The sequence below is a fragment of the Tympanuchus pallidicinctus genome, unplaced genomic scaffold (assembly GCF_026119805.1).
Source record: "Tympanuchus pallidicinctus isolate F22 unplaced genomic scaffold, pur_lepc_1.0 scaffold16, whole genome shotgun sequence".
Taxonomy (NCBI): domain Eukaryota; kingdom Metazoa; phylum Chordata; class Aves; order Galliformes; family Phasianidae; genus Tympanuchus; species Tympanuchus pallidicinctus.
The window spans coordinates 13,389,216-13,415,320 of NW_026294679.1; the positions used below are offsets into that span (position 1 = coordinate 13,389,216).

A 26,105-nucleotide genomic window follows, 5' to 3' on the forward strand; every position below is an offset into this window, starting at 1 on the left:
GGACACAATGATGTCAGGGCTGGGTATGGGCAGTGCTACAGCACAACTCACCAGTGCAGTAACCAAGAAATGAACGTATCACCAAACAAAACAAATGCAGTGCAGGCTTTCACATGCACAGGTGGCTTGCGCAAGGGATAAGTATGTTCTTGTGCAGGAGATGTCTCAGTCTTTTAAAAACTGAGAGCTTGCTTAGCAGTAAACCAAGTAGGATTCTCATTCCAAAAAATACACGAAAGCCAAGTTTGTTGCAATTAAAGAATATTAACAAATACCATTGCTAATCTTTTTTTTTTATATATATACTTGAAAACTGCCATGCATTTTACCTATGCTATTTCACACCTCTTCCTGCTCACGGGAACCCAATGCCTGTCCATGGAAGATGGAATCTACCTCCAGAAACAGAGATGCCCTTCTGCCTGCTCTGTACATTCCCCAGCTGCCAGTGTGGCTTTTGCAAGGGATCTGCAGTGTGCCCCACGGACGGGACATTGCTCACACGACCTCACCTGGAGTGCACACATGGGTCCCTGTCAGCCACAGCCACTCCCCCAGCACTCTGCAGAATGCATTGCACTGTGAGCTGCCTGAGGTCCTTGCTTGCCTGCACATTCCTGGGTGGGAGGAACAATACCCCATTGAGCGAAGCCCTGGAGATGGTGCCAAAGCAGGGACCGAGGCAAACTGCTGAGCCAGCCCCACCAACCCTGACAGAACAGACAAGCACGGCAAAGCCAGGCTTGGAGGTGCAGAGAGGAGCCTTCTGCCACCAGACGCAGGCTGATTGCTGCAGCCCCTCATTAGGACATGCTGATCATCCCTGCAGATCCCAAGGAGCCCCCGCTGAGCTGCACACAGTGGGAAACGTAAGATCTCCTCTTATATACTCCCATCTCCAAACACCATCTGGATCCCAAGAGGAAGAGGAATCTTCTCTTTTAAAAAAGGCTTCATTTCCTTTGTGACTTGACATCCAAAAATCATGACAATAAATACACTTATCATCAAGCCCTCCAGAACCGGGACTGCTGGGAAAAAAGGGCTACCTAAGCAACCACTGACATCCCACATGTGGCAGCATTTGCCACACAAGCCATTCAGGCCATGTTTTCTCCCTCCAGCTGGACACTGGCTGTCACAGCGCTGTCACCTGCCCTTCAGCTGGACACAGCTCAGTGAGGGCTGGCAGGGTTCTTGGGGCAGGCGTGGGCTGGGGAAGAAGGAAGAGGAGCTCGTGTTGGGCCAGATGGCAAGCAAATGAAAATCATCTGGAAACCGGAGCACATCATCAATTGTTAATGCAAAACAGAACACCTTGCCAAAACACGTGAGCAAGGACACTGTGATGGATACTTCATGCACAGCCTCATGGACCTAAGCCTGCACACAGGTCAGAACATCAGTTTAGGAGATAAGAGCTTCCCAAATCCTAGCCAGGCTGTACCGAGCGGCTGCACACGCCATTACTGAGACCTGTCTTCTCCCACTCCAAAAAACACATTCGTCTCTCTTGCCATTGTGGCAAACAGACAACAATGATACAGCTTAAAACCAGAACCACACAAAATCCCAACAGCAGCACTTGTGCTGGGCAATACCTGTGGCTGGGCTCCTGCAGGTAGGTAATGCACAATCACAAAATTAGTCACTGCATATTGAGTGCATATCCCAAACAGGTTGAACTGTTACATACAAGGATGTTCCTCAACACTCGAGCACTCTGTACACTGATCAGTATTTTTCAGTGCAGCTGGGCTTGTTCAGTCTGGAGAAGTGAGAATTCATAGTGGCTTTCCAGTACTTCCAGGGAGCTTACAGGCAGGAGGGGGACTGGCTTACTACATAGTCTGATATTGATAAGGCAGGGGAAAACAGCTTTAAACTACAAGAAAGGAGATTTAGGTTAGATATTTGCAGGAAATTCTTTACTCAGACGCAGGTGAGGCCCTGGCACTGCTTTCCAGAAAGCAATGGGTGCCCCATCCTTGGAAGTGCCCCTGGATGGGGCTCTGGCCCCTGACCTGGTGGGAGGCAACCAACCCACTGAATAATGGGATGATCTATAAGGTCACTTAAAACCTAGCCATTTTGTGCTTCTATGATTTTGGGTAGAAGCTCCCTACAGTGCTTTGGTTGTTGGATAGGGAGTCCATAAACACAGAACTCCAGTTTGAATTGGAAGCTTTGCTCTTTGTCCTCCCTTCACTCCTGTTCTGTGCTGCTTGTTATCTCCAGAGAAATTAAATCCCCTAGGAGAGACTCTGTTGATACTCGATATCATGTCGACCTATGCCCTGCAGAGCCTCTTGGTGCTCCTGAGAAGGAAAAGTAAAAGACGTGTCATGCAAAGCTAGGGTTGAGCAATCACTACAGGATGATTAGGAAAATACTTTTAGGAAATCATCAGTTAATAGAGTGAAGTGCTGTGCAAAATTCCATGTGCCCCACCCAGACACAGATCACCACCTCTACAAAGTCCGTCAGAACAGCCGTTCCCTGCACTCATATTACTGCTGCATGTTGAACCGAGATTCTGTGGGCAGCTACTGCACCTGGTGCCCTGTGGGGATCACACCTTCCTGTCCTGCACTGCTCAGTTCCTCCTGCCACGCTGTACCTCAAAAGTTTTTCTACATGTTTTTGATGTCACTAACCCTAAGTGGAACAGTAACAGAGTGGGCGCCAGGCATTAGGGAAAAGGGGCACTGAGAGAGTCTGGAGAGAGAACTGAAACTGTTGTCCTAGTTAGAGCAGTGGATGTCATGAAACAAACAGCAAAATAAGGCAGCTCAGAGATGTGAGCTTTAAATGTGCTACAGAGGACTCTGAAAACACGCAGGACACATTTGAACACAAGGCTAAGCACGACTCACAGCCAGAGGAGTGAGTCAAGATGAGGGGGATGATGGTGACGTCTCTCAGCACAGAACAGTACAGCTTCCGAAAAAAACCTACAAATTCTGCACCTAAACTCTTCCAGGCCTTTTGTGAAGGTAACAACAGAATTGCAATGGAAGGAGAGGAGAAAATGGCAGAGGCTAGGGGCAAACAAGCTACTTTGGGCAAAACTGAAAATCATGGAAACATGAAAAGCCCGAAAACAGATGTTACTTGCAGTGTATTACACAACTTAAGGCTTCCTGGGCATTCTGCAAGGAGAATGAGATGTTTAAGGAGCACGCTGGGGGCAGTACTTCCAACAGCAGAAAGGAAGCAGGGCTCAAAGGCCGGACAGCACTGAGGACCAGCTGAGGCACTGCCAGAGGGTCAGCACCAAAGCTGCACTTTCGGAAGCTACTGAGAACGCAGCAAACGTCCATCCCCCAGTGAAGGCAGCAGAGGTTCACCTCCAGTACGAGCAGCGCTGAGGGACAGGCGCTAACTGGAGCGAGAAGTAGTAACTTCTCCCAGAAGATGCTCACGGAGGGACAGCTGGGAAAGGCACAGCTCTGGGGTTCCCCCTCTCCGCGTAGGAACACCAGGCCGCCCCTCACCGTGCCGTCACCCTCCGGGTGTTGAAAAGAGACAGCCCCGCGCCGTTCCCGCAGGGCCCACCGTGCACGGGCACGGCTGCAGCCTTCCGAGCTGCGAGGCCGCTCCGCCAGAAGGCACGGCGGGAACGACCCGTGCGGCCCCGCCGTGCCCACGCAGCCCAGCTGTACCCAAAGCCCCTCCGTGACCCGGCCGGCAGGACAGTCCCGCCCCGGCAGCAGCACCGCGGCCGGCGGGGCAGCACGGCAGAGGCCGAGGGCCGGAGGAGGGGCGCGGAGGCGCAGCGCGGTGCCGAGAGGCCGCGCGGGGGCCCGGCGGAGGCGAGGGCTGAGGGGCGCGCGGGGCGGGGGCGGCCGACTCTCCGGGGGCGGCGGCCGGGCTGGGCCCGGCTCTCCACGGCGGGTCCCTACCTGCTCCCGGCCCGCTCCGGCCCTGCGGGTCCCGCTCCCTCCTCCGCCCCCACCTCCTCTCGGTCCCGCGGCCGAGCGCCCCGCCCGTCCCCGAGCCGGCCCGTCCCCCAGCGCCCGCCCGGTCTCGCAGGGCCCCGCCCGGCCCCGCGGCCCGCCCTCCTGCCTCCGCGCGGCGTGGGTGTGCGGGGCGGCCGCGGTAGGAGCTGTGCCCCCTCACGGGCGGCGGCGGAGCGGCGGGTTCGTGCGGCGTGCGTTCTCCGTTGTGCTGCCAGAGCACCGAGGTGGAGAAAAACAACCCGCAGCCCGTGCTAGCATGGGGTGTTAGTGCGGCGCGGGGGTCCGGCACCGCTGGGCCCTGGCTGCTTTTCCTTGCTAGGCCAGAAAAAGCCTTCATGTCCCCTGGGTACGGCACCACGCTGCATGGCCTCACGTCCCAGGGCAGTTTGGCACAGGTTTGAGCGTTTAGCTACACTTCTCCATGGCAACCAGAGCTGGCCAGCAGCGAGGAGCAGGGCTGTGAAAGTTGTGTCGGGCATGTACGAGCTTGGAGCTGGCTGCCTGCCTGCTTCGTGGCTGTGCAGCGCTGAGCTGCTGCAGGGTCCTGCTGCACGAGGACTGGGTGCTCTTCCTGCAGGTATGGCCCTTGTGCGTGCTTTGCTGCAGCTAAAGAATGACACCAGCCCCTGCCAGGGGGTTGCACACAAGGACTTGGGGTGAGCAGTCTGAGAGTAGAAGGAACTGGCCACTGTGCAGTGCTCCTTGGGAGCTCTCAGTGGGACCAGTGTGAGACATGGAGGAGATCTGAAGTGCATACTGTCAGTGAGGAGCTTGATGCAGCTCTGCAGTGTTCTCCAGAGTACAATAAAATGACCACGCAGGTGTCTGTATTCATAGGGCCATGGGAGCACCGCAGAATGGGGCTAACGACAGGTGGCAAGTACAGCAGCATCCCTTTGCACAGCCCTTTGCAGGCAGCAGCAGAATTAGTCTGAACTAATAGATGCCAAGATAGAAATAACGCCATCCAAGCAAGTCTTTTTCTGCAAACTGAGCCCAAACCCAGCCCCACATATCACAACAGACCCCGAAGCTGAGAACCCCCAGATTTTCCCACTAACTTCTGTATTGGGCTGTATGCAATTGGGCAGAGTCCTGTCCCTCTTCTCCCTTTGCCTCTGCTCTTATATGGTGGCTCTGAGCTTTTCATTGCTATCCTCACTTCCAACCTTATCCTTGGCTTTGAGTCTGGTTTTGTTCCAGCGTTCCAAGAAAAGCTACGCACTTAAAAAAGGCTTGTATATTTTTATCTGTGAGATGTGTCTCCCTGCATGCCTCCACTTCACAAACTGTTCTTTATACAATCACCATTTCTAGCTCTCTGATTTAACCACAGTATTGCTGGAGAGTTCATCCTCCCCATGCTCTTGCAGCTTCCTAGGTTAGTGCAATCACCAACCCACCTCTGCTGACATTTCCAGCAAAGGTGTCTCACTCTTCCTGGAGTTCAGCTTTTTTGTATCTTCCCTTTTTCTGCCTACTTTGTGCCAGCCACATCACACACACTCAGATCCCATCAGCCACTCCACTGGGGCTGCTGCTCAAGCTAGGATCCTCGCAGCCTTACTTGCAGAAAATTGCCCCAAAAGGGTCAGGCTGGGGCACTGCAGCCTGAAGGTAGGATATGAGAGGAGGAGGTATGTGAACTCCCAGTGTCTGCAAGCGTCCCAGAGAGGATGGGGAGGAACCAGCTCCGTAATACAGACCTGCCACCTGCCATCACCTTGGCTGCAACCTTGAAGGATGTGAAACCACTGCACTGCAGATGTTGTGTCCAAAGTTTTTAGTTTGTCCAGTGTTTTTACCTTCTTGCAACACTTGGGATGAAGTTCACAGCAAGCCTTGGAGATGCAGGCTGGACAGAGAGCTGTCTCGGAAACATTTTGTAACCATGTTTTCACGTGGAGAGCTTGGCCAGGGCCAAGTGGAGCTTTACCAAAATGTTCAACACTGAAGTATTCAGAGCTGGGAGGAGAATGTGCTGGACAAATCCCAGGCTGAAGAGGCTCTTTCACAACAATGTTAAGTCTTGTAGGAACTATTTCATAGAGCAAAAAGGTTTCCACAGAGCCTCTGGCTTTGCCATTGTGCCAACAGCCCCACAGCAGCCTGTAAGGTGGATGCTGCAGCTTTCTGTCCTGGCCCAGAGAAGACATTGCCCTCCTTCGCCCATATACCGGAAAGCAAGGGGAACTGGGTTGGTCTTACATTTTCTAGGACCACCAGAGGGCAACATGGGAGCACCCTGCAGCCAGCAACTTCTGTGACTGTGCTGGGTTGCTGATGGTGTGAAAAATTTAGAGAATTTGAATTCTCTAGATTTTATGAATGTGGAATTGGCCACCATCCCTGGCCCACAGTGACCTGCGCAGACTGAAACCACTCACAGCCATGGCAACGTGTGCTACTGATTCTGGCACTTCTCTGTAATAGCATGAACAGATACCCTCTCAGGGATGGTTTGCCGTGCCTTTCCAAGAAAGGCTGAGAGAGCCTCTGTTAGCAGGCAGAGGTACAAAGTGTGTGTACTGCTAGGGCTGAAAATGCCACCAGCAGCAGAGACAGGAGAGGATGTGACAGTGAGGAGTTGGACCACGTCTTCTCTAACTGAGCTGCAGTCCACATGCACTGTACCTGCACAGTGCACTGCTGGTTGGTGTGCATCTACTTTTCCCCGCATTGATGGACCCAAAATTCAGTTTGTCTCAAAGGAATGACAAACCACCTGTCCTGCACACCTTCCATTGCTCATTAGCTCTCACCTAGCTGCTCCTTACTCAGACTAATAGCTTATGTTGGCTGAAGCAAACCCTTCAGAGAGCCATCTGGTTTGGATCTGAAGCCATAGGGAGTCAGGATAATCCACTGCCTTTGTCGGCGTATACCGTTTCATCTTGCCTGACTATAAATAATCCCAATGAGCCACCAGGAAGTCCCATCTGCACGGTGAAACAGATGTGACATCACTCACCAGATGACCTTGGATCACCACGCCCCAGCGGTGTTGCATTCCTCCTTGTGGTGCTGCCACCCAGAATGAGTATTTGTCCCGCTGTGTTTGAAGCTGGACAAATAACTGCTTTAAAACTATCCTTCTCCTAACTATAGACAACTGTCCTTACCTGAGGGTGAAGCTCACAGCATGGACAAGCCAGGTTCCATGTGCCTGGATTGCAAGGGCAGAACTTGCTGCCTGGACTCATTCTTCCTGCCATGCACCAGTGTCTGAACATCTCATGTGGGCTGCAGTGACCAGAGTCAGGAGCAAAGGGAGCAGAGCTCTTCTGGATGGCCTGAGGGCAGGAGAGCATCTCCAGACACACTCCCCATATGCATTCTGTTGAGAATTACTTCACATCTTGCTCAGGGATTAAATATTTCCTTATTTAATAACCTAGTAACATGGGCTAGTTTAATGGATTGATGGAAAGTTCACTGGCTGGAGTCTTCAGCCAGGCCCTGTACAAGGGCTTCCCTCCCTCTGCTCTCAGACAAATCTGTCGTCCTCATCTCTGGGTCCCCCGGCGCACAGCTCTGGGCACTACCTTCTTCTGAAGGGTTTTGTTGTTCGTGCGTGTGCCTGAAGCTTTCCGCTCTGGGGCCTTCTTCACCACATCTTGTTTGAGCTGGAAATGCACCTGTAGAAAGGATAACACCACCCATGTAGCAGTTCTGGCCTTGCAGGACCTGCACCTGCTGATGTCTTCCAATCTAGCTCTTGGCCAAGACAAGCATTGCTCAACGGGGGGGCTCAATCAGCGTTGGGATACAATGGCAAATTGGTGCTGTGAAAGGCAAGTGGTTGAGTGGGGCTCCTTCTTCATCTTTTCTCACCAGAGAGCAGAGAAAATGCACTGCTTTGCATCTCTGTGAGAGTTTAGTACACAGAACAGCTTAGGACAAAGCAGACCTTTTCAACTGCATCTCATTAGCTGAGTCCTGCTTAATCAATCTTTCAGTAATGACTGTTTCTGTTAGCTCCAGGCAAAAAGAAAATCCAAGAGAGAAACTTCCATCCAATCAAAACAGGATCAAACAAATGGCTGTGGGGTAGGGCTGGAACAAGGCAAACAAATCCCTTCATGGTAGGGAAGGGGCGGAGGTAAATGGGGACAGGTGGGCTGCGAAGTCAGACCACCAGGGAACAAAGCAGGTAATGTGGAGAAAGGAAAATCTATTACAAAGGAGAACCAAAGAGCAGGGTGCTTAATCCAGCAAAACAAAGGCCAGGGCTGGGCTTGACAGCTCTCTATAAATACATAGAGAAATAAATACCCGGGAAGAAGAGGAGCTATTTAAAGCACGCCATTGGCATGAGAACAAATAGGGATAAACTGACCATAAATAAATTTAGGCTGAAAATTAGAAGGTTTCTAATGCTGAGAAAAGAGCACTGGAAGGACCTCAGAGGCTGGACAGGGTGGGATGAAGAGATGGAGAAAGGGGAGATCATTACAGTGTAATTAAGGCAGAGCCTTACCAATGCGTGCACAGAGCACCAGACATTCTGGGATGTTGCAGCTGGGGGGCTTGCACCCATGCTCAGCAGAGCCTCTGTCTGAGGCCCCATTCTGTTCCCAAGGCAAGGGCTCACCATCCTCTGTTTTTATAACTTATTTCGGGTTGCATAGTCTGCTCTCAGGAGGGTCCTGTTGGAGCAGCAGCTCCACTGGGCAGATGACATGGGAGCCAGCACAACAGCCCGATGCAGCTAAGGCTGCTTAGTGAGGAATCGGGGGCACATGGCATTGCCTTCACCCTGGGAGCTGCTTGAGTCCTGTGTCTGACTCACCAGTGAAGGTGCAGCTGGGCCCACGGTAGCTGTCACCGTTTGAGGCTGGTAGCCCTCTGCTGAGGCTGTGATGGTATAAGTGCCAGGCAGCAGCAGCCGGAAATAATCCCCCATCTCTCCTGAAACACAAGGTGAGAAGAGAAAGCTCTCAGGATGTGGAGAAATTGATATTCCAACAGCACTCGCTCAGTGCCCATCCTTGAGGATGTGTGTCCTCCAAACTCCCAGCATGTTTTAGCCTTCTTTCTCAATCTGCTGGCAATGTGAGGCCAGATTTGTGCTGGCAGCCTGCAGGTGATGTCTCCCTAGAGCCACGCAGCAGAGGTCAGCCCACAATAAACACCAAATAACAGTGCATGGCAGCATTGGCTGCACTGCTCTCGGCAGGGAGATGCAGATCTCAGTATTGCTGGTCAGACAGGAGCAGGCTTAGGGGCATCTACGGCTCCAGTCTGATTCCCTGTGCACAACACAACCCTTAATTCCCATCACATATAATTTGGCTGCATTTGGGTTATCAGCAGCTTTAATCTCCCATCAGATTGGCTGCTCCCCTGCTTGATTCTTCCCATGTAAGGAACACTGGGAGCACTTTGTGGTGCTTGGGGATGGGGGCTGACAACAGCAGGGAGCAGCATGTTGTGGATTACTGAGAGAATCTGATTATATACCCATCTAGGGAACTGCATGGGCACTACGGATCTGAGTCATGACTACAAGTAGCCTGTGTCATTTCAGCTGAGGTGGGCTCAGCCTGGTGGGAAGGAGGTGGAGGGAGACCTGGAGGAAAGCTGCAAGGATGACAGAGCCAAACTTCTGATACAGTGGGCAGGTTCACAGAGGGCAGCTTGGGAGCTGTGGGGCAGATTGAAGAGCACAGTAGCACCACGTGAGGACTGGAGACCCACCAGAGGTGACGTCATGACTGATTCCCTGGACAGAAATCACTGCTCCTGCAATGCCATTGTTGTTCTCGTCTGTAACCATCCCTTTGATGCCCTGGTGAATCTGTAGGGAGGGAGACAGTGCTGCGTCAATGCCCCTCTGATGCTCAGGAGGGCACTTCTGGGTGCTGGAGGAGGGCAGAGCTCTGGAAATGGCTCTACTTCTCCCTTTCCCTGGACATGCTGGCTTTCCCCACCCCAGCGCTCTCAGTGCCTGCTGCTCCCCTGCCACCTGAACTGTAGGAGAGGGGTTCAGGTCCCAGATCATCTCCTCACCTCTTCAATGAAGGCAACAAGTGCCTCCCGGTTGGCCATCCACTGCCGCTCCAGGTCCTCCTTGGGGGGGAATTTATTGCAGCTCAGCTCCAGGGTGATCTCAAAGCAATTGGTGTAGAGGTAATTGAAGTCTTGCATGCCTGGAAGAGGAGAGCCAGTGGCCAGTGGAATGCAATGTTCATCCCCATGTCCCAGCCCTTCTACCAGAATTGCCCTTCTCTCCTTTTCAGCCCCAGGATGTCTTGCCAATCTGCACCACACTGGGTCAGGTGCTGCCCTGCCCTACCTTTGCTGAGCGAGTACCAGGACGCCCCGTTGGTGATGCCATCAACAAAGTAGTCCCCACAGTTCCAGCCGCGGTGCATCCAGCCATGGGCATAGGAGTATGTCTTGGCTAGCTGAAAGAGCGAGGCCAGGAGAATGCGTATTAGGAAAGTTTGGGCAACTTGTGTTTCTGGCATCCTTTATGTCCTTCTCAAAGATTGCTGTTTATTTTTAGATATGAAGGCAGGGTTCAAATTCGGACAGTGGATCCAAAGCCTCTCCTTTGCATAAGACAGTTTGAAGAGCAAATGCTGTTTGAGTCTCCTACTGCACACTCTATAGGCAGTGGTACGGTTCAGATGCTGGCACAACCTCATTCTGCCAGCAGCCCTGTTATTTCATTGCATTTCTGACTTCGGAGGCTGTGTGTGGATTGCTCGCCTCCTCCCCAGGCTGCAGCCCTGCTCCCAGCATGTCCTGGCGAGCCCTGTGCTTCCCAGGAGGGCTGAGCTCCAGCTCACACTTATTTTTCTCATTAGCTGTTCTAATGCCTATTCTTGTGCTGGGTTTCTGTGTTTCCTAATGGAAGACTGAAGGCACAGTTCTGTGGGACATTCAAACAATGGAGAAAAACACAGGCACAACCAATGCTGATGGGACCAGCATCCTGTCCTCACCTTCTGGAACAACTTATCATCAGGGGTGGGTGTGTTGGCTGTGCGCCGGTGGCTCCGGAACCGCTGGTCTTGAGACTTATCATAGGGATAGTTGGCCACCACTGCACCGCCATGCAGGTTGGCCGATAGCACAAAGTTGTAGCTGCCAATCCACTGAATCACAGCCAATGTCTCAGGCTCCACCTGGGAAGAGCAGAAGGGAAGAGCTGTGATGAGCATGTCAGTGCTATAGGAGGATGCTGCACCCCTTGCAGCACTGCAGGCCGATACCTGGCTCTTCCAGTTGTCGGGCAGTGGGATGTGATGGTTGGGCCCGCTGATTTCCCCACTGTAGTACATGAACGTGTTGAGGTCAGGGAAGTTGCGGTTCAAGTCCACCCCATTGGCATTGTTTCTCCCTGTCAAGTACCCAATGCCATCTGGGCCCTGTGGGGCAAAGGGCATTGTAGGAGTGAGAACAGAGTGGGGCAGCACTGCCACAGCAAAGCAGACGTGCAGAAGCCCCCCCATTTCGTGGGGTTTTTCTGCCCCTACCATCTGGAAGCAGCGCTCGCTTGCCTGGTACCTGGTTGGCAGCCACTTCGTACCCATCGGGGTTCATGGAAGGCATGATGTGGATGCGCGTGTCGTGCAGCAGTCGGATGACTCGCTCACTGCCCCGCCGGTACTCCTCACATAGGAACTCTGAGAGCTGCAGCAGCAGTTCACGGCCCAGCACCTCGTTCCCGTGCATGTTTCCCACGTACTTGAATTCTGGCTCCACTGGAGAGAGCAACACAGCAGTAGCACCATCAGCTGGGGCTGGAGAGCCCATTCACGCTGCAGGGAGCCCAGGGGTCCCCCTGCGAATGGCATAAGATGGCCTCTTCACTTGGAAAATGCAGAATTTAGTGAGGGATGGCTGAATGGTCCTCATGTGGGCTGCTCTCTGTTTTGCCATAGCCCAGGTTCGCCACTGGGCTGCTGCTTGCCTCTGCAGTGGGCATGCAACCAGTGTTGGCAGAGTGAGAGATACTGGAAGAATTCACTTAAAAAAGAAGCCCAACTTTCACATGAAAGGTACAGACAAAAGAGGGCACTGGCAGGCAGAGCTCAGGGATCTTGTTGCGCTGAGGTTTCAGCGGTGATTTCTGGGGTCTGTGACAATGTGAGGAAAAAAGTCACCTGCTCACTGGGTGCCTCCTGCTTCCAGACCCTAACAGTGCTTCCAGAACCCAGCCATGCTTAGAGAACTCTACATCTTCCCAACCCAACCACACTGCCAAAACCTAACAACGCCTCCAAAGCCCAACCACACTGCCAGAACCCAATTGTGCTCCAGAGCACAATAATGCCTACAAAACCCAACCATGCCTCCAGACCCTGATGATGCCTCCAAAACCCAATCATGCCTTCAGAACCCAACCACGCCTCCAGACCCTGATGATGCCTCCAAAATCTAACCATGCCTTCAGAACCCAACCATGACTCCAGACCTCTGCAACGCCTTCAGAACCCAACTATACTTCCAAAACCCAACAATTGCTTTCAGAACACAGCAGTACTTTCAGAAATCTCAGTGCATCTGGACATGCTGAAGACAGATGCTAAAACAATCCTAGTTTTGGCACAAGATGTTGCTTTTCCATATTTGTTGCCAGTGACCTTTGGATTGCCATGCCTCAGCGAAGGACATTGCGGGTGGGCAATATGTGTTGACCTGGTTAGGTTTCAGGAGACTTGAGAACTGACTTAATTAGGTAATCCAGTTATTAAATCTATAAAAACATCTTGGGATTATGTGCTGCCTTCATTTAAAAAAAGGTCTCAGCAGGGACTCCTCACATGCCTTGAGTCTGAAGCAGGACTTGTCAGCCTATCCTGATACACTGACCCCTAAACATTATCCACACAGACACAGAAGCCTGAATTACTGCATAAAAGCCAACTGACTTAAAGTTTACCTTTTCACAGTTACTTTCCATGGACTTCAAAGAAGCCTGCAGAGTCTAAAAGACACCATACATGTGGAAGTACCCAGAAGCAGGGCCACAAGTCCATGCTGCTCGGAGAACTAGGTGCAGGTCGAGCTGAACCTCTGCCCGGTGCCCTCCCGCAACCCTCCCAGCTGCAATCCTGTGGCTCTGCCAAAGCAAAGCTTGGCGGAGCATTATCAGAACTCTGGCAAAGGGACCACGCAGCCTGGATGTATGAGCCCCTGCTTTGATGAGCAAGCAAAGATTTGAGAAGACAAAACATACTGCAGGAGGCAGGCAGAATCTTGCCCCAATCTCCGTGTGCTGCTGCCAAGGTGCAGCGGGGCCACTCGGCACCGGGTGGCGTGTCTGGAGATCTGCGGGGGCCCAGCACCACCCCGTGCAGCCTGGACAAGGAAGGATTGCACTCCTCCCTCCCACCTCTGCCTGGTTTTGGGGCAGAACGGGGCGGCGGGGCAGGTGGGTGCTGGGACGAGCTCTCCTGCGTCATCCTGCACTTATAAACAGAGCTGTGGCCAAAGTACGCGCCGGGGCCGCGTGCCCAAAGGCAGAGCTCCGGCACCGGGAGTCCCACCCGGGCAGAGAGGCGGCTCTTGGCCGTGCCCCCTGGTGCCGCGTGGCAGCGGTAGCGCTGTCGGGGCCGCCCCGTCCCGGTCGCCGCCTCACCGTACTTACGGGGTTCGTGGATGCCGGGGTAGTCGCTGAACTCCAGCACGTATAGGTGGCGGCCCTCGACGCTGCGTCCGATGCTGTAGATGCGAGTGACGTACGGACACTCGCTCTGCACGCGAAACAGAGTCCGCACCATCTCCTCGTAGCGGTGGTGCAGGAAGCTGACGGCAGCAGCTACCTCGAGCAGGAGCAGGGTCCCGGCCAGCGGCCGCAGCCACCCCGCCATCGGCCCCCGGCTCCCTCCTCCCCGCCCGGAGCTAAAGTGCAAACTGGAACCAGCTCTTTCCAGTTCCCCCGCCAAGTGCCAGCCCCCTGCACCTGCGGGCGGGGGGCGGCGGGAGCGGGGGCAGGGATGCTTCTCCCGGCCGCCCGCTGACTGCCCGCTCTCCGCCGTCGGGGAAGCGTCCAGAGTGCTGCTCACTCATTAACCGGACGGCAAACAGGACCCCGCGCCCCGGGAGGCGGCAGCGCAGCGCTGGAAGCGGGCGGAGAGGAGCGGGGGCTCCGCGAGGCCTCTTCGCCGGGAGGGAGCGGGGCCCCCACGGCAGGGACTTGCCGTGACCGAGTCCCTGCGCGGGGGCAGAGCCGAGCGAGGCGGGGGCTTCACGGCGCGGGCGGTTCCCCCGGCCCCATTCCGAACAGCGCTGCTCTCCTGCCCCATCTCCTGGGGAAGCGGCGGTGGCACCGCGTCGGCACGGCTCCGGCTAGCCCCGCACGCCCGCGGCACGGCTGGGGCCTGGGATAGGTACAAGGACAGGAGCAAGGTCGCACTCTCGCGCCTTTCTGGCCGAGCAGCAGTCAGAGAGCAGCGCGAGGTGCGATGCTGCAGCACAGAGCTCTGCCATGCAAGGAGGGGACACGACGGTGCCCTCTGATATGCACCGGGTAGAAGAGAGCCCCAAAGCTTAAAGGCAGCTGAAAAGGTCTGGCTATGAACAGTTGCAGAGCGATTCTGGATTTAGCGGAAGCCAATTCCCCTTCATCTCTCTGCCAGAGACGTTCTTGCTCAAGGGTGTGCAGTCATCTATGCTGCTCTGCCCATGGATGGACGCAGTGTTGCTAAAACACTCAAAACAGCAGCTTTGCTGCTCTGTGATAATAACAAGGCATCCCTGCTCATAGCTTCAATGCAAGCAGTGCAGGCTGCAAAGATAGTAGTTATCATACTAATGCCTTCTTCCAGCTTAGCTCCATTCCACCACTTCCCTGTTTGCCATTCAGCCTCAGAGCAACTCACATCTAAGCATAGGATCAGCATCACAACGTCTTTTGTTAGTTAATGCAAAATGGCCCTGGGGTTGCCAGCTCTTCCCTGTACTGATAGCCAAGGAGAAGCAGCAGAAACTTGTGGGGCAACTGTAAGCAGGATTTGGTGGGGCAGGGCAGGCTGAGATAGAAGGGTGCTGCCAGGGGACACATGGAACAGTGCACACTTTCCTATGGAGATGGATGACACTGACGTGGGGAACAAGAAAAAGAAATGGCAGAATGCTGGATCCTAAAAAAGAGCTGTGAGCAAGATTTGGGGTGGGCGGAGAACACATCTCACGCATGATGGGTCTGGAGAATTAGTCAGCATTATCCATAACACAGGCGTGGAGGCAGCCCACCACCAGGCAGCAGGTTTGAATCAAACAAAAGGAAATAGCTCTGCACACAATGCACAATGAAATTACCTCATCAAAGCTGAGACTTTAATGAGAGCAAAAGGGAATAGGATGAAATCACAGGGAACATCCACGGGCATCCACAGATCGGATGCACACAGGGCCAGATGCAGGCATTTCATCACACATCCAACACATTAAAACACTGATGGAAGCAGAAACAAACAACATAGAACATAGAAACAACACAGGAAGTAAACAAAGACATCATTTGGAAAATGCAGCAAATACATCTGGGACAAATCATCTCCTCTCCCCAGATGTTCAAAGACACAGCAACTTTGAAGCAGAAGGGGGAGCACGAGCAGGAATGTGTTGTGCCACAGCAGAGAAGTGGAGATGAATGCAATTCCTACATTCCAGCCCTTAACCTCACTGCTCCTCTACTCATGCAGGTGACAGGATCCTGGCCTTGGACAGATCCCTTGTGGTGCCTGAGATTTCATTCTGGCCATCTTTTTACCAGAAAAAGGCTGGAAAATGTGAGGAAAATTCAAGATAAGAGCTGCATGAACAAACTGGGGAGGGTGCACACTGAAAGAAAAATGAATGGTGACAAGCATGTTTACCTTGGCTGGGCTGCAGCTGCGTGCAGACAGAGCTGCGGCCCTGAAGCAAGAGGTACAGCCTTGCATCCTTCACCTGTTTTGCAGGGATGATCATGAAGGCACTGTGCCAGTGGTGCTGGGGTGAGAGAGAAGGATGGCAAGGACAGAAGAATGCAGGCCTGCAGTGTGGCGGGGGGAAGGGGGACAAACAGCTTTGGAGAGGTCAGGATAAAATGAAGCCAAGAAAAGACAAGATTTTGGCACTAGGTGCCTTCCAGGCACCAGGAGATAGGAAAGGACACAGTGCATTGCTATGCCGGGAGGGAATGCTGCCCCTCCAGCCACCAGGAGCTCCAGATCTGACACAGAAAAGCAGTGAGCAGCTGGCAGCAGAGGAAACCTCACCTCAAGACTTTTCCATCTTCTATGCCAAAAGCTTCATCCTACCCCTGGGTCATTCCCATCTTCTGGAAAGCAGTCCGAGAGCATCACTGGCATGGGTTAAGAAGTCTTTATTGTGATAAGGATACAGAGATTGGTGCGTGTATCAGAATAAACTGAGACCCATTTCACCAGGGTGAAGCCACATGAATTGCACAGCCGAGTGGCAGGGCACAGAACTGCTGTTCTCAGCCCATGCAGAGGGGAGGGCTGGCTGTACTGGGTGAGGAATGAAGGGTACTTCTTAAGGTCTGCTGCGGAGTGGGCTGCTCTCTGCAAGAGGGGTGGGAAAGCTGCATCCACCCAACAGCTTTCTCTTCTCTCCCCCAGAATGTCACTGACAGTTTTGCCTCTGACCCAACCCTGAGGTGAATGGGAGAGAGCTTGTGGATGTGGAAGTCATCAGTCCCAGAGGAGTCAGACTGCTCCTGTGCTCAGCCAAATGAGCAAGTCATCTGCAAGGAACCTTCCCAAACAGTACTGCTCAACATCCTAGTGCCATGCTCAACTCCTGTGCCATGCCACTCACCCTGCCGCACCTCTCACGGCTCCTGGTGATAAAACACAGGGACAGGAGAGACCAGGGGTCTGGACAGCCCAGTGGAGCTGAGTAACATATAAATATATTCAAGACAAGAACATGTGGTGTTAAAATATGTTTTAACCCAGAAGAGCAAAACTGAACAGGAGCTAGGAGCTGGAAATTAAAGCCAGACTCTAGCAAATCAGAAATAAGGCACAGATATTTATCAGAGAGGCAGATCAACTGTATTAACTAAAGAAATGATATGACATTACTAACACCGGACATATATGGAAATTCCCCCCACTACCTTTCATAGCATTCATGGTGGGTGAATTCCTTGAGTGACTCTGGAACATACATTTGAGCCATACACGGCTGGGTCAGACACAGCACAGAAGCAAGGAAATTAACATTCATTAAATCTCATAACTGACCCAGGGTTTTGGGCAGCTTCCACAGACAGAACCCTGCAATGGCAGAGGAGGTTGTTGAGAAGAACCATACCTTTTGCTGGGAAGGCTCAAGCACAGCCAGTGAGTGATACGGGTCTCGCCACAGTAGGATGCCCTTGGCCAACCTATTCCTGGAGCCTCAGCTTGCTTGGTGGTTTAAATGGCACAGCTGGTATCCCCTTAGAAATACTAGTTCTGAGGATTGTCTCATAAATGTGTTCTAAAAGTCATTAACTTCTAAAAATAACATAATTAATATATTGCATTTATCTCCTTTGGGGCCTTTTACCTTTTGATTTGTTGCTGCTTTGTGAACAGAACAGAAGGAGAAAGCCATGATACCAGGCAATCACCTAACTCCAGAAGCAAAGGCTTACAATGGTAATACTGTAGTACCTGCAAGTAAAGATACAAAGCACTGCTGAAGCTTTTCTCACAGGTTCTGTACTTCAGCTCCTTTCCTCTGGCATAAACCCTTAGCAGGGACCAGAACAGCAGACTGGCACAGGCTCTCCATGCCAGTTTCCACGTGGATTTTCTGCATCTGTTTCAGAAACTTCCTGATGGATCTGCCAGACAAAGCTAAGCAGCACTGGCAGCTGCCTGCTCCGTGATGAGCTCTTCTACCTTCCTACCCTGACCAAAGATTATTGTTAAATCTCATCCTATATACATGTCCTTGGAGAAAATGACAGAAAGAAGGCTCCACATCTATATGAATTCCCACATCTCTGTGTTTGCAGATCAAACAAACTGGAAAAAGAACAAACAGCGTGGGGAAATGTCATTTGTGGGTTGACCTTGGTCACTTAGAGAAATGTTCATAGAACAGTATGTGTTTCAGCAGAGCCAGGCAGAAGGCAAAACATCTCATGACAAAAGACTGATGCACACCACGAGACAGCAGCCATTCTGGATTGCCATGGTAGGAAAATAAGGCCAACTTGCAAGAGCTAAATTGAACAAAACAGCTCCTTATGAAACCTTAAGTGAACAGATCTGACCCTGAGATATATGAATAGGAAAAAGAGTACAGATCAAGAGAACAAGGGCTATTACTTTTATGTACAGTGTTAGAGCATCTACTACCACTTGCTGCTGAAACCTTTGGCATCCAAACTTCAGATGTACAAAATTGCATGGAAGTTGACTCAAGAGCTACACGTGAGTCAAGACAAAGCACTTTACAGAATGAAGGTCAATATTTAATATGATACAATGCTGACTTCCAAGCACCAACAAGAATAGAAGGGATTTTAATAGCAAAGAGTTAGTCGTTTTAGAACTGGTGGATCAAGGTCCATCAGAAGCTAAGGCCAGCTAATCCAGAGCAAAAGACATTTTTTGAAAAAATGCCCTAACATCTTACCATTGGAGAGGGTGTATTTTCCCCTTTACCTTCAGTATGTCATGGCTCCTACTCCAGGCATGAACTAGAAACAAGTAGGGGACATTTTTCAGCCTGCACTATGTGGAAGAACAAGCTGGGAAAGCACAAAAGCCCTGAGCTCTGCATCTGTGTTTGCCCAAGGGAGAAAGCTTCATCCCTGTTGCATCTCTTGCTTTTCCTGCAACTTTGCTCAGGGAAACAGGTGAAGATGACCATGCCATGCCTTTCTCTCCACAGTATCTGCTTTCTTTTGGCCTCCAGCACACGTGTTTCATTAGGAGAAGAGATTTCTTAGATTACCTCCCAAGCAAATAGGTATCAGTGGTTTCCAATTGCCATAAAAACTGATTGCTGACTTACCTCTCTGTTTTGGACTACGGAATAGGTAACAGAAGAAAGTGATTCATAAACCTGATCAGTGGCACCATCTAGTTGTGCGCTAGAATATGGGCTGTGGTAAGTGCACTTACAGCACCTAGGTGTTACTGTTTGGGGAGTAGCCTAAGCCACAAGGGAAAGAAAGGCAAATTTTCCAATGCTTTCGCTGATGGAAAGAGAGACTGTGTGCCCTCATGCTGGCTCTTACCAGCTGTCTTTTTACAAAGGGAAATGGCCCAAAAAACATTTTCCCTAGATCAGAGACTGCTGTATGATCAGCACAGTGACAGTGGATTGTTTTAATGGATGTATACTTGGAGGCACGCTGATCAGATCAGAGTTCCTGTAGATATATGTGCTCACTACTTGTCAAGAATCCTTGGCTAGGATGATGGCTTTTCCTATAATAATCAGCAATGTCTGGCTGGGAACTCATGTCTTGATGCACAGTCAACCTAGGGACATGGGAATGGGTCATAGTAAGAGTGAGCCAGCTTTGGTCCAGCAAAAACATCAGGAAGACGTGGGGAAAGAGGCTTCTTGCCACCTGTGAAAGGAGCAGACTGCTGCCAGAGCCCAGCTAAGGACCGATAACCACCAGCATGCTCAGTTTCTTCATTCCCATCCCTTCTTGTCCTAGAGTGACATTTGGGAGCATGACCAGCCTTTGAGGGCTAGCTGGCTACAAGTGACCACGCCTGGCAAGCAGAGGTGTGCTGGTGCAGTTTTCCTGCTGGAATGGCTCTTGGGAACAGCTTCAGCAGAGGAGGAGCTGGATCACCCAGTGTGATCACTCCCAAGAGCTCAGTGGCATGTGGGACCCTGAGATTACTCTTGCAGGAGCACTGGCTCCCAAAGATTGGTGCTGCTTTTCTCTTCATAACGTTATGAACAAGGCAATAAAAAAAACAAGCAGCAGAGTTTCAATGAATGAAAATACGACCCATTCAAGAAGGGAACGCTCGCTTGTCTGTCCGTGGTATAGAGGTGGCGAGCCTGATGTCCCAACATCTGTCAGTGCAAGTGAAACTTAAAAGAGACAAATGCCCTTGTTGTACACAGTCAGTAGCTTCAGAGAGAGGGACTCTGCACTACAGCCTGGTCTTCAGTGGGCTCCTAGCCCTGAGCAGCTGGGGCGCCTCTCCCTCCATAGTCTTCCTAGACAATCCCTTTCTGCAGGCACTTGGGCTTGTGGAAGAGAAGCAAAGCAAGCAGGATCACTGATACCAGTACAAGGGAGCACAGAACCATCAGCCCCACATAGCTGCTGTAGGAAAGAGGAGGTGCAGGAGGCTCCTCCGCAGGGATCATGTTGGTCAGGTTCAGCATGTAGCCCAGTGTCCAGCCTGCATCGCTGCTGCCAATCTGAAATGGAGAGGAGCAGAATCAGAGATAGAAGGTGCCAGGGCAGTATCATCCCTGTGGAAGATGGGCAAAGCTGTATAGCAGAGGTGGCAATCAACATACCTTTCCAAGGAAGTGGATCCTTTGCCAGTTCTCTGTAGTGAATCCATAGCCATTTTCCAGTAGAGAGAGGATGTAGGCTCCGGAGAAGCAGTATTCGCTCAGGTACTTTTCTTTTATTTGATGATACTGTAGCTTCACCTAGGAAAAGAGGGAGAAGTCACCAGGCTGCTAAACCTGTGTTCCTGCAGCTCCAGCTTGCACTTGAACATTCACTGCAGGTGCTGTGGGAAATCTTCCTGTGCCTGCCTTGGAAATTACCCCCAACCACGCATCCTATTAGGAAGCGTTAGCAACACTTGGGACTTGGGCAGTCTGCCCCACTGCAGAGAAGCAGCTCTGCTCACCTCATGCCAAGGCCGGGCGCAGAGTTTCTCAATAGCACTGGTCACTTCGTCCAGGGTGAAGGGGACATCATTTGTCAGGTTCAAAAAGTTCATCACAAAGTAGAAAGCAGAAAAGGCCTGAAAGAGAATATTTTAACCTGAGTAGGACAACAGTAACCCCACAAGACAGCTTTATTTAGAGAAACAAAAGAAACAGACAGGTAAGCTGGCTGGCTTCAGTAATGCTCACACAGTTGTGCATGAATCCCAATGGCCTGTGACAAGCTCTCCTGTCCCTGGTGCTGGCCATTGGGAGGGACAGCTTTAAAAATGAATCTGTAAATGAAGTACCACTGCCTCGTAGGCCGGTATCTACTATAGTAGCTCTTATATTTGTTGTCTTCACAGCCAGACAACAAAGACTATTTCTGTAGTTTCATGTCTAAAAAGTTATCTTGGAAATGAATTTCTGCCCCATCCATGGATAATATGCTCCAGCATTGTTCTGAGTTTCTCTCTTCTGATGGTCTGAATTATAGGGAGTTGAAGAATGCAAACCTACCCCAAAGTCCCCCTGTAATGGAGGTAGATATATCCCATTGAAGGAGCAGCTGGAGTAAGGACAGTTGGTTTTGTTAAAGAGATTCTGGATATTTCTTCGGCATTTTTCATAATTCCCCTCTCCTTCAATATGCAGCTGGCTGAAAGGGAATTGTTTTTTCTCGACTGACGTACAAGGGTTTTTGAAGAAATTATTGATACTTATAGTTCTCTGATATCCTTGGTGAAAGCATGGATCAAAGAGGCTGCCGTTCTCTGTGCTCTGAAAATAAGATTCACAAAAGCTGTTATATTTCACTCTAGAATTAACACACTGGGAAAAAACCACAAGAAAGGGTGACCACAAGGCACTTGTCATGATACATCATGCCAAGACACACAAACATTGGGTCAAAGGTGAGGACAGACTTAAGGCTTTAGCCGTAATTTGGGACATGTGGCTACAGCTTCTTGCTCTGTTGCATTCTCCCTTTCAGACCTTGGGCAAGTTCCAGCCATATTTTCTGAAGCTGCTGTTGATTTGGGATTTTCTCAGATGGTGAAGCACCATCTCCACCATCTTTTTCGGACAAGCACAGTATTGCTGCTATCCCATGCCTATCAGTCAAGGCATCTCTAATTAGTAATATCTTTGAAAATGTTGGCTGTCATCTGTGAGCATCTAACCAAACTTTATGGAGGATAACAACACTTTCCAAATCCAGGCTAAGTGATGCGACATTTAGCCAGGACACAGCAGCACCAGTACGTCAAAGCTGTGAGAGTCCAGGACCTCCGCGTGCCACCCCAGATGTACTTGCCTGTAGATCCCTGGCCAGTTTCTGTTGCAGAGCCTGGTCCTTTCCATAGCAAAGGAAGCTGTGTGTGTACACTTGGTAATCCTTGCCATAGAGGCGGAAATACAGCAAATTCTGTGGGGACTCAGAAGAGATTTCAGCTGGTACAAAGGTAATCTGTGTTGAGGCTCCTCCAAGGTCTAATGCTCCTGATGTCTCACTTACGGATTTCAGGGAATGTAGAAATTTTTTCCAGCCAGACTTGAAAAAAAATTCAAAGTACGGATACATCAGGCATGGAGAAAATGTACTCAGGAACAAAAAGAGAAAGTCTTCGTAGAATAGTAGCAGAAGGACAGAATGCAGGAAAGGGAGTACGGCTTCAAGGGGGGCACGAGATGAGAACCAGAACAAGGTACAGGCTCAGAAGAACACAAGATGGATCACATCCAAGTGTTTGCAAGAGGTTGAAGAACAAGTAACAAAAACAACTGCTATATGAAAAATCAATTTACCGTTTCAGTGCCCAGATGACTTAAAAACCTGATAGTAAAGAATCATCATCAAATACTGAAAAGTTTTTTTTTTTCTTTTTCTTTTAGCCTGGGTTGAAAAAGACCACAATGATCATCTGGTTTCAACCCCCCTGTCATGTGCAGGGTCGTCAACCACCAGACCAGGCTGCCCAGAGCCACATCCAGCTTGGCCTTGAATGCCTCCAGGGATGGGGCATCCACAACCTCCTTGGACAACCTGTTCCAGTGCACCACCACTCTGTGTGAAAAACTTCCTCTTAATATCTAACCTCCCCTGTCTTAATATCTAATCTCCCCTGTCTCAGTTTAAAACCATTCCCCCTCGTCCTATCACTATCCACCCTCGTAAACATCTGTTCCCCTTCCTTTTTATATGTGACACTTTGCAGATATTTAACCAAGCACAGAAGTATTTTAGATCAGTAAGTGAGGAGGATGCTGTACCTGTGAGAAGTTATTGAAACTGTTGTTTTATTTCAGTGCTCTAAGACTACCTACAGTAATTGCTGATGCAAGAAGCACAGCATCCCGATCTGTGATAAATGTCTCACAGGGAGCCTCCTGAAACATCCTCATGAACGGCATGATTCACACAGCACTGCCAGCCAGTGGTTCAAATCTGGACTTGCCAGTGATACAATACCTGCTTGAAATTACCAAGCAAGTAGTTAATGGTGATCCATCCATAGGCTCCTTCTTCCTGACCGCTGATGATTCTGGCGCCCTGGAAATTGAAGGGAGCTGAGCGTAGTGTCTTCTCGACTGAGGACAAGACTTTGTCAGCTGCATCTTTATTTTCCAACCTGAATGAATGGAAGAAAGGATGGAGTGACTGCAGCTGACAGCCCTCAGCAGCTTATGGGCTTCACTCTGAGCAGATAGGCTGCAATCCCCCACCAACCGTCAGTTATGACAGTCCTTCACATGGATACATCCAGCTGTAACTGGCTGTGTCTCTCGATCACACCTTAACAGCACAGCTGCTACCAGCCCGGACACAGACACTGCAGTTGACAGCAGGAATTGGAGCATAGCCCCCCTGCTCTCCTAGAGAAGATTCCCTGGCAAGGATCACCCTGGGGAGATCCTTTTCACTTTTCACCATTTCATAAGAGACCATGTCTTATGATATCCCAGGGATTTTCCCTAGACAAAACACATGAAATTAGCTCCCTGATCCAGCCAGGTAACAGGTCTGAGTCACCCCAAGAAAAATCATAAATTTGAACTATATAAAGTTACCTTAGTTTTGGTGATTTCAGGCCAAGTCGAGGTACGAAGGGAGTTAAAACATCACAGGGCACAAAAACTGTGGGTCAAATCTATTACTAGACTGTGAGAGATGTTTGAACAACTTCTTCAAGTAGCAGTTTGGGCATGGCTATCCTTCACAGCGTCTGTGTTGCACATGGGTGCTGGAGAAAATGGAAGGGGGGAGCAGGTGGAAACAGACCTGCCAGGCAAGTGGGGAAGAGTCTGGGGAGACTAGAGGTCCAGGAAGATGGAAATCTGGGCACAGCACCAACTTGTAGCATTTCCAATGACTTCACTGCAGAGACACCACTTGGTATCTATGGTGCTCTAAGGTGCAAGGGAAGGAGATGAACACTGCGGTACCTGAGGAGCCGCATGCCAGCAGTTGCTCCGAGGTAGACGGGTGTCTCTCGATGCTGCGTTGAGGGAATCACCTCTTCTGCTTGTCGGAGGCACTGCACCAGAGAGGGACCTGCCTTCTCTGTAGTCTGGGAATAACCTGAGATCCCTGGGCCTGCAAGAAATTGGAAGACTTCATTGCACCATCTCCAAGCGTAACCTGTGAGGGCTGTCATGAGCCTTGTCCACTAAACAATATCACTAGAATGAGCAGCAACAGATTTAACCACCCCATTTCTAGGTTTTAGAAACCCTAAAGCATCAGTCATTCCTCTGACAAAAGCTGTGACTGACACCATACTTTATGTCTTCCAAAACCATTACATATCTACATAGCAATTAAATATAAAAAAAAAAAAAACAAGCAAAAAACCAAACCACAACATGCTTAAGTTTAGTAACCTTGTCACTTTTTTCCTTTAAAATGAGATCAGAGTGTCCTCCTTTCTCACTGATGTTTATCAGTGCTTCGGCAAGGGTACACACAGAAATTGCATTTTGTTGTTGTCAAGTACAATCCTTAGTGTAGTTCTTTCCACAAAGCATTTAACTCTGTACATCCCCAAATGAAAGGAAAAATGGACCCAACTTTTCTCTTTGGAAGTTCAAGCAACAAGTTCTTAGCAGGAAACAGTGGAATATACGTTAATTCACAGATTTAATGCTGCTGTCACTATTGGTCAGTTCCCCAGATTTCATCTCCACCACCCTTTCGCCACATTCTCTTTCCAATTCATCCCCTTTCACTGCTTCCTTCTTTCCTCTTACCTTCAACTTTACACACCTCCACCTGCTGCACCACTCCAGTGTCATTCTCCTTCTCTGCTGGCCACTCATACACATACAGGTTTGTGTGGGACGACCCCGCATCTAGCACAATCCCATACTGTGGACAGAACAGATCCTGTCATCACACCTGAGCCACTGAGTTGGATAGAGCATATGCATGAGCATGGGCAGAAACGAACAGCAAACCTGGCAACTGTGGGGACATGCCACATCATTACTCTCCCCATGCAGTGTTTTGTTCTAAGTTTTCACTTAAGGGGATGAGAGCAGTAGCAAGATTGTAAATGATTACTTAGGAGATGGTCTCTTGTGAAAGCATATCTGTTTTGATTAGATTGCTTAAGATGCACGGAGCCTGAAAGGGAGATCAGACTGACCCAGCAGGGACAGCAACATGTCCTTGAGCACCATGCATGCCTAAACCTCTACTTGGCTTGTTTTCCTGTAAGAGCCTCAGCTTGTAATACCTTGACGTTCTTCGGAAGTGGCTGGTTTTGGGTCACTGCTACAGCAATTAAAGCAATTGCAGCCAATGTGGAGAGAAATCCGAGTATGAGTAGAATTTTCCTTGTTGTGGACATCTTTGGTTTGCTACCTGTGACTAGAGCAGAAAAAGGATGTTAGCATCCCTGTAACCCAACTTACTTCACCCCAAAAGTCTTCAGGCATGTTCCTGTGTTCCAAATACTGTTTGCATGGGACAAGCACCAGCTTTTTCCATAGCTCTGTCTTTGTTTCAATAACCACTGAGAAGCTGAAAGAACAGACTGCTAATTTAAAAACAACAAAGCTTAGCAGAGCCAAGAGCTTTAACCCCTGCCACACTCTGTCACTGTATACCTTGTGCCAGGTTTTTACAACATTAAAAAGAATTTACAACATCCTTGTCACTGGTAATGCATTTAAAAAATCTAACACTAACATTTTTGAATCACAGTTTAAGCAGTGCTGTCCTGAACTTTGGCAATGCTATATTTAAAAAAAAAAAAAAAAAAAGTAAATTAATTTTTCTGTAGTTTAAAATACATTGTCAGC

At 50.3% G+C, this 26,105-nt stretch overlaps 3 protein-coding genes across 11 annotated transcripts in view; all 3 read right to left on the reverse strand.

Annotated features, from left to right (window-relative positions):
- Positions 1–3,975, reverse strand: part of DNMBP (dynamin binding protein) — a 29,164-nt gene extending 25,189 nt beyond the window's left edge. For both annotated transcript variants that reach the window (XM_052677816.1, XM_052677813.1), the window contains exon 1: positions 3,906–3,975. The gene's annotated coding sequence lies outside the window, so the exon portion shown is untranslated. The remainder of the gene's footprint in view (positions 1–3,905) is intronic.
- A 3,357-nt stretch (positions 3,976–7,332) lies between these two features.
- On the reverse strand, positions 7,333–13,946 carry CPN1 (carboxypeptidase N subunit 1). The gene is made up of 9 exons (XM_052677838.1): positions 13,567–13,946; positions 11,481–11,677; positions 11,186–11,341; positions 10,916–11,098; positions 10,261–10,372; positions 9,975–10,114; positions 9,663–9,762; positions 8,755–8,873; positions 7,333–7,600 (listed from the first exon to the last, which is right to left on the reverse strand). The coding sequence occupies exons 1-9, from the start codon at positions 13,787–13,789 to the stop codon at positions 7,469–7,471; spliced, it is 1,362 nt and encodes a 453-aa protein (XP_052533798.1). The 5' UTR covers positions 13,790–13,946; the 3' UTR covers positions 7,333–7,468.
- Positions 13,947–15,230: 1,284 nt separating this feature from the next.
- ENTPD1 (ectonucleoside triphosphate diphosphohydrolase 1) overlaps positions 15,231–26,105 on the reverse strand; it is a 49,150-nt gene continuing 38,275 nt past the window's right edge. For all 8 annotated transcript variants that reach the window (XM_052677822.1, XM_052677824.1, XM_052677823.1 and 5 more), the window contains 9 exons: positions 25,538–25,671; positions 25,050–25,167; positions 24,246–24,396; positions 23,272–23,431; positions 22,117–22,353; positions 21,318–21,578; positions 20,777–20,893; positions 20,433–20,570; positions 15,231–20,330 (listed from right to left, as the gene is read on the reverse strand). In XM_052677822.1, the coding sequence (XP_052533782.1) occupies positions 20,124–20,330; positions 20,433–20,570; positions 20,777–20,893; positions 21,318–21,578; positions 22,117–22,353; positions 23,272–23,431; positions 24,246–24,396; positions 25,050–25,167; positions 25,538–25,671 (1,523 nt within the window). In that variant the 3' untranslated portion in view covers positions 15,231–20,123. The remainder of the gene's footprint in view (positions 20,331–20,432; positions 20,571–20,776; positions 20,894–21,317; positions 21,579–22,116; positions 22,354–23,271; positions 23,432–24,245; positions 24,397–25,049; positions 25,168–25,537; positions 25,672–26,105) is intronic.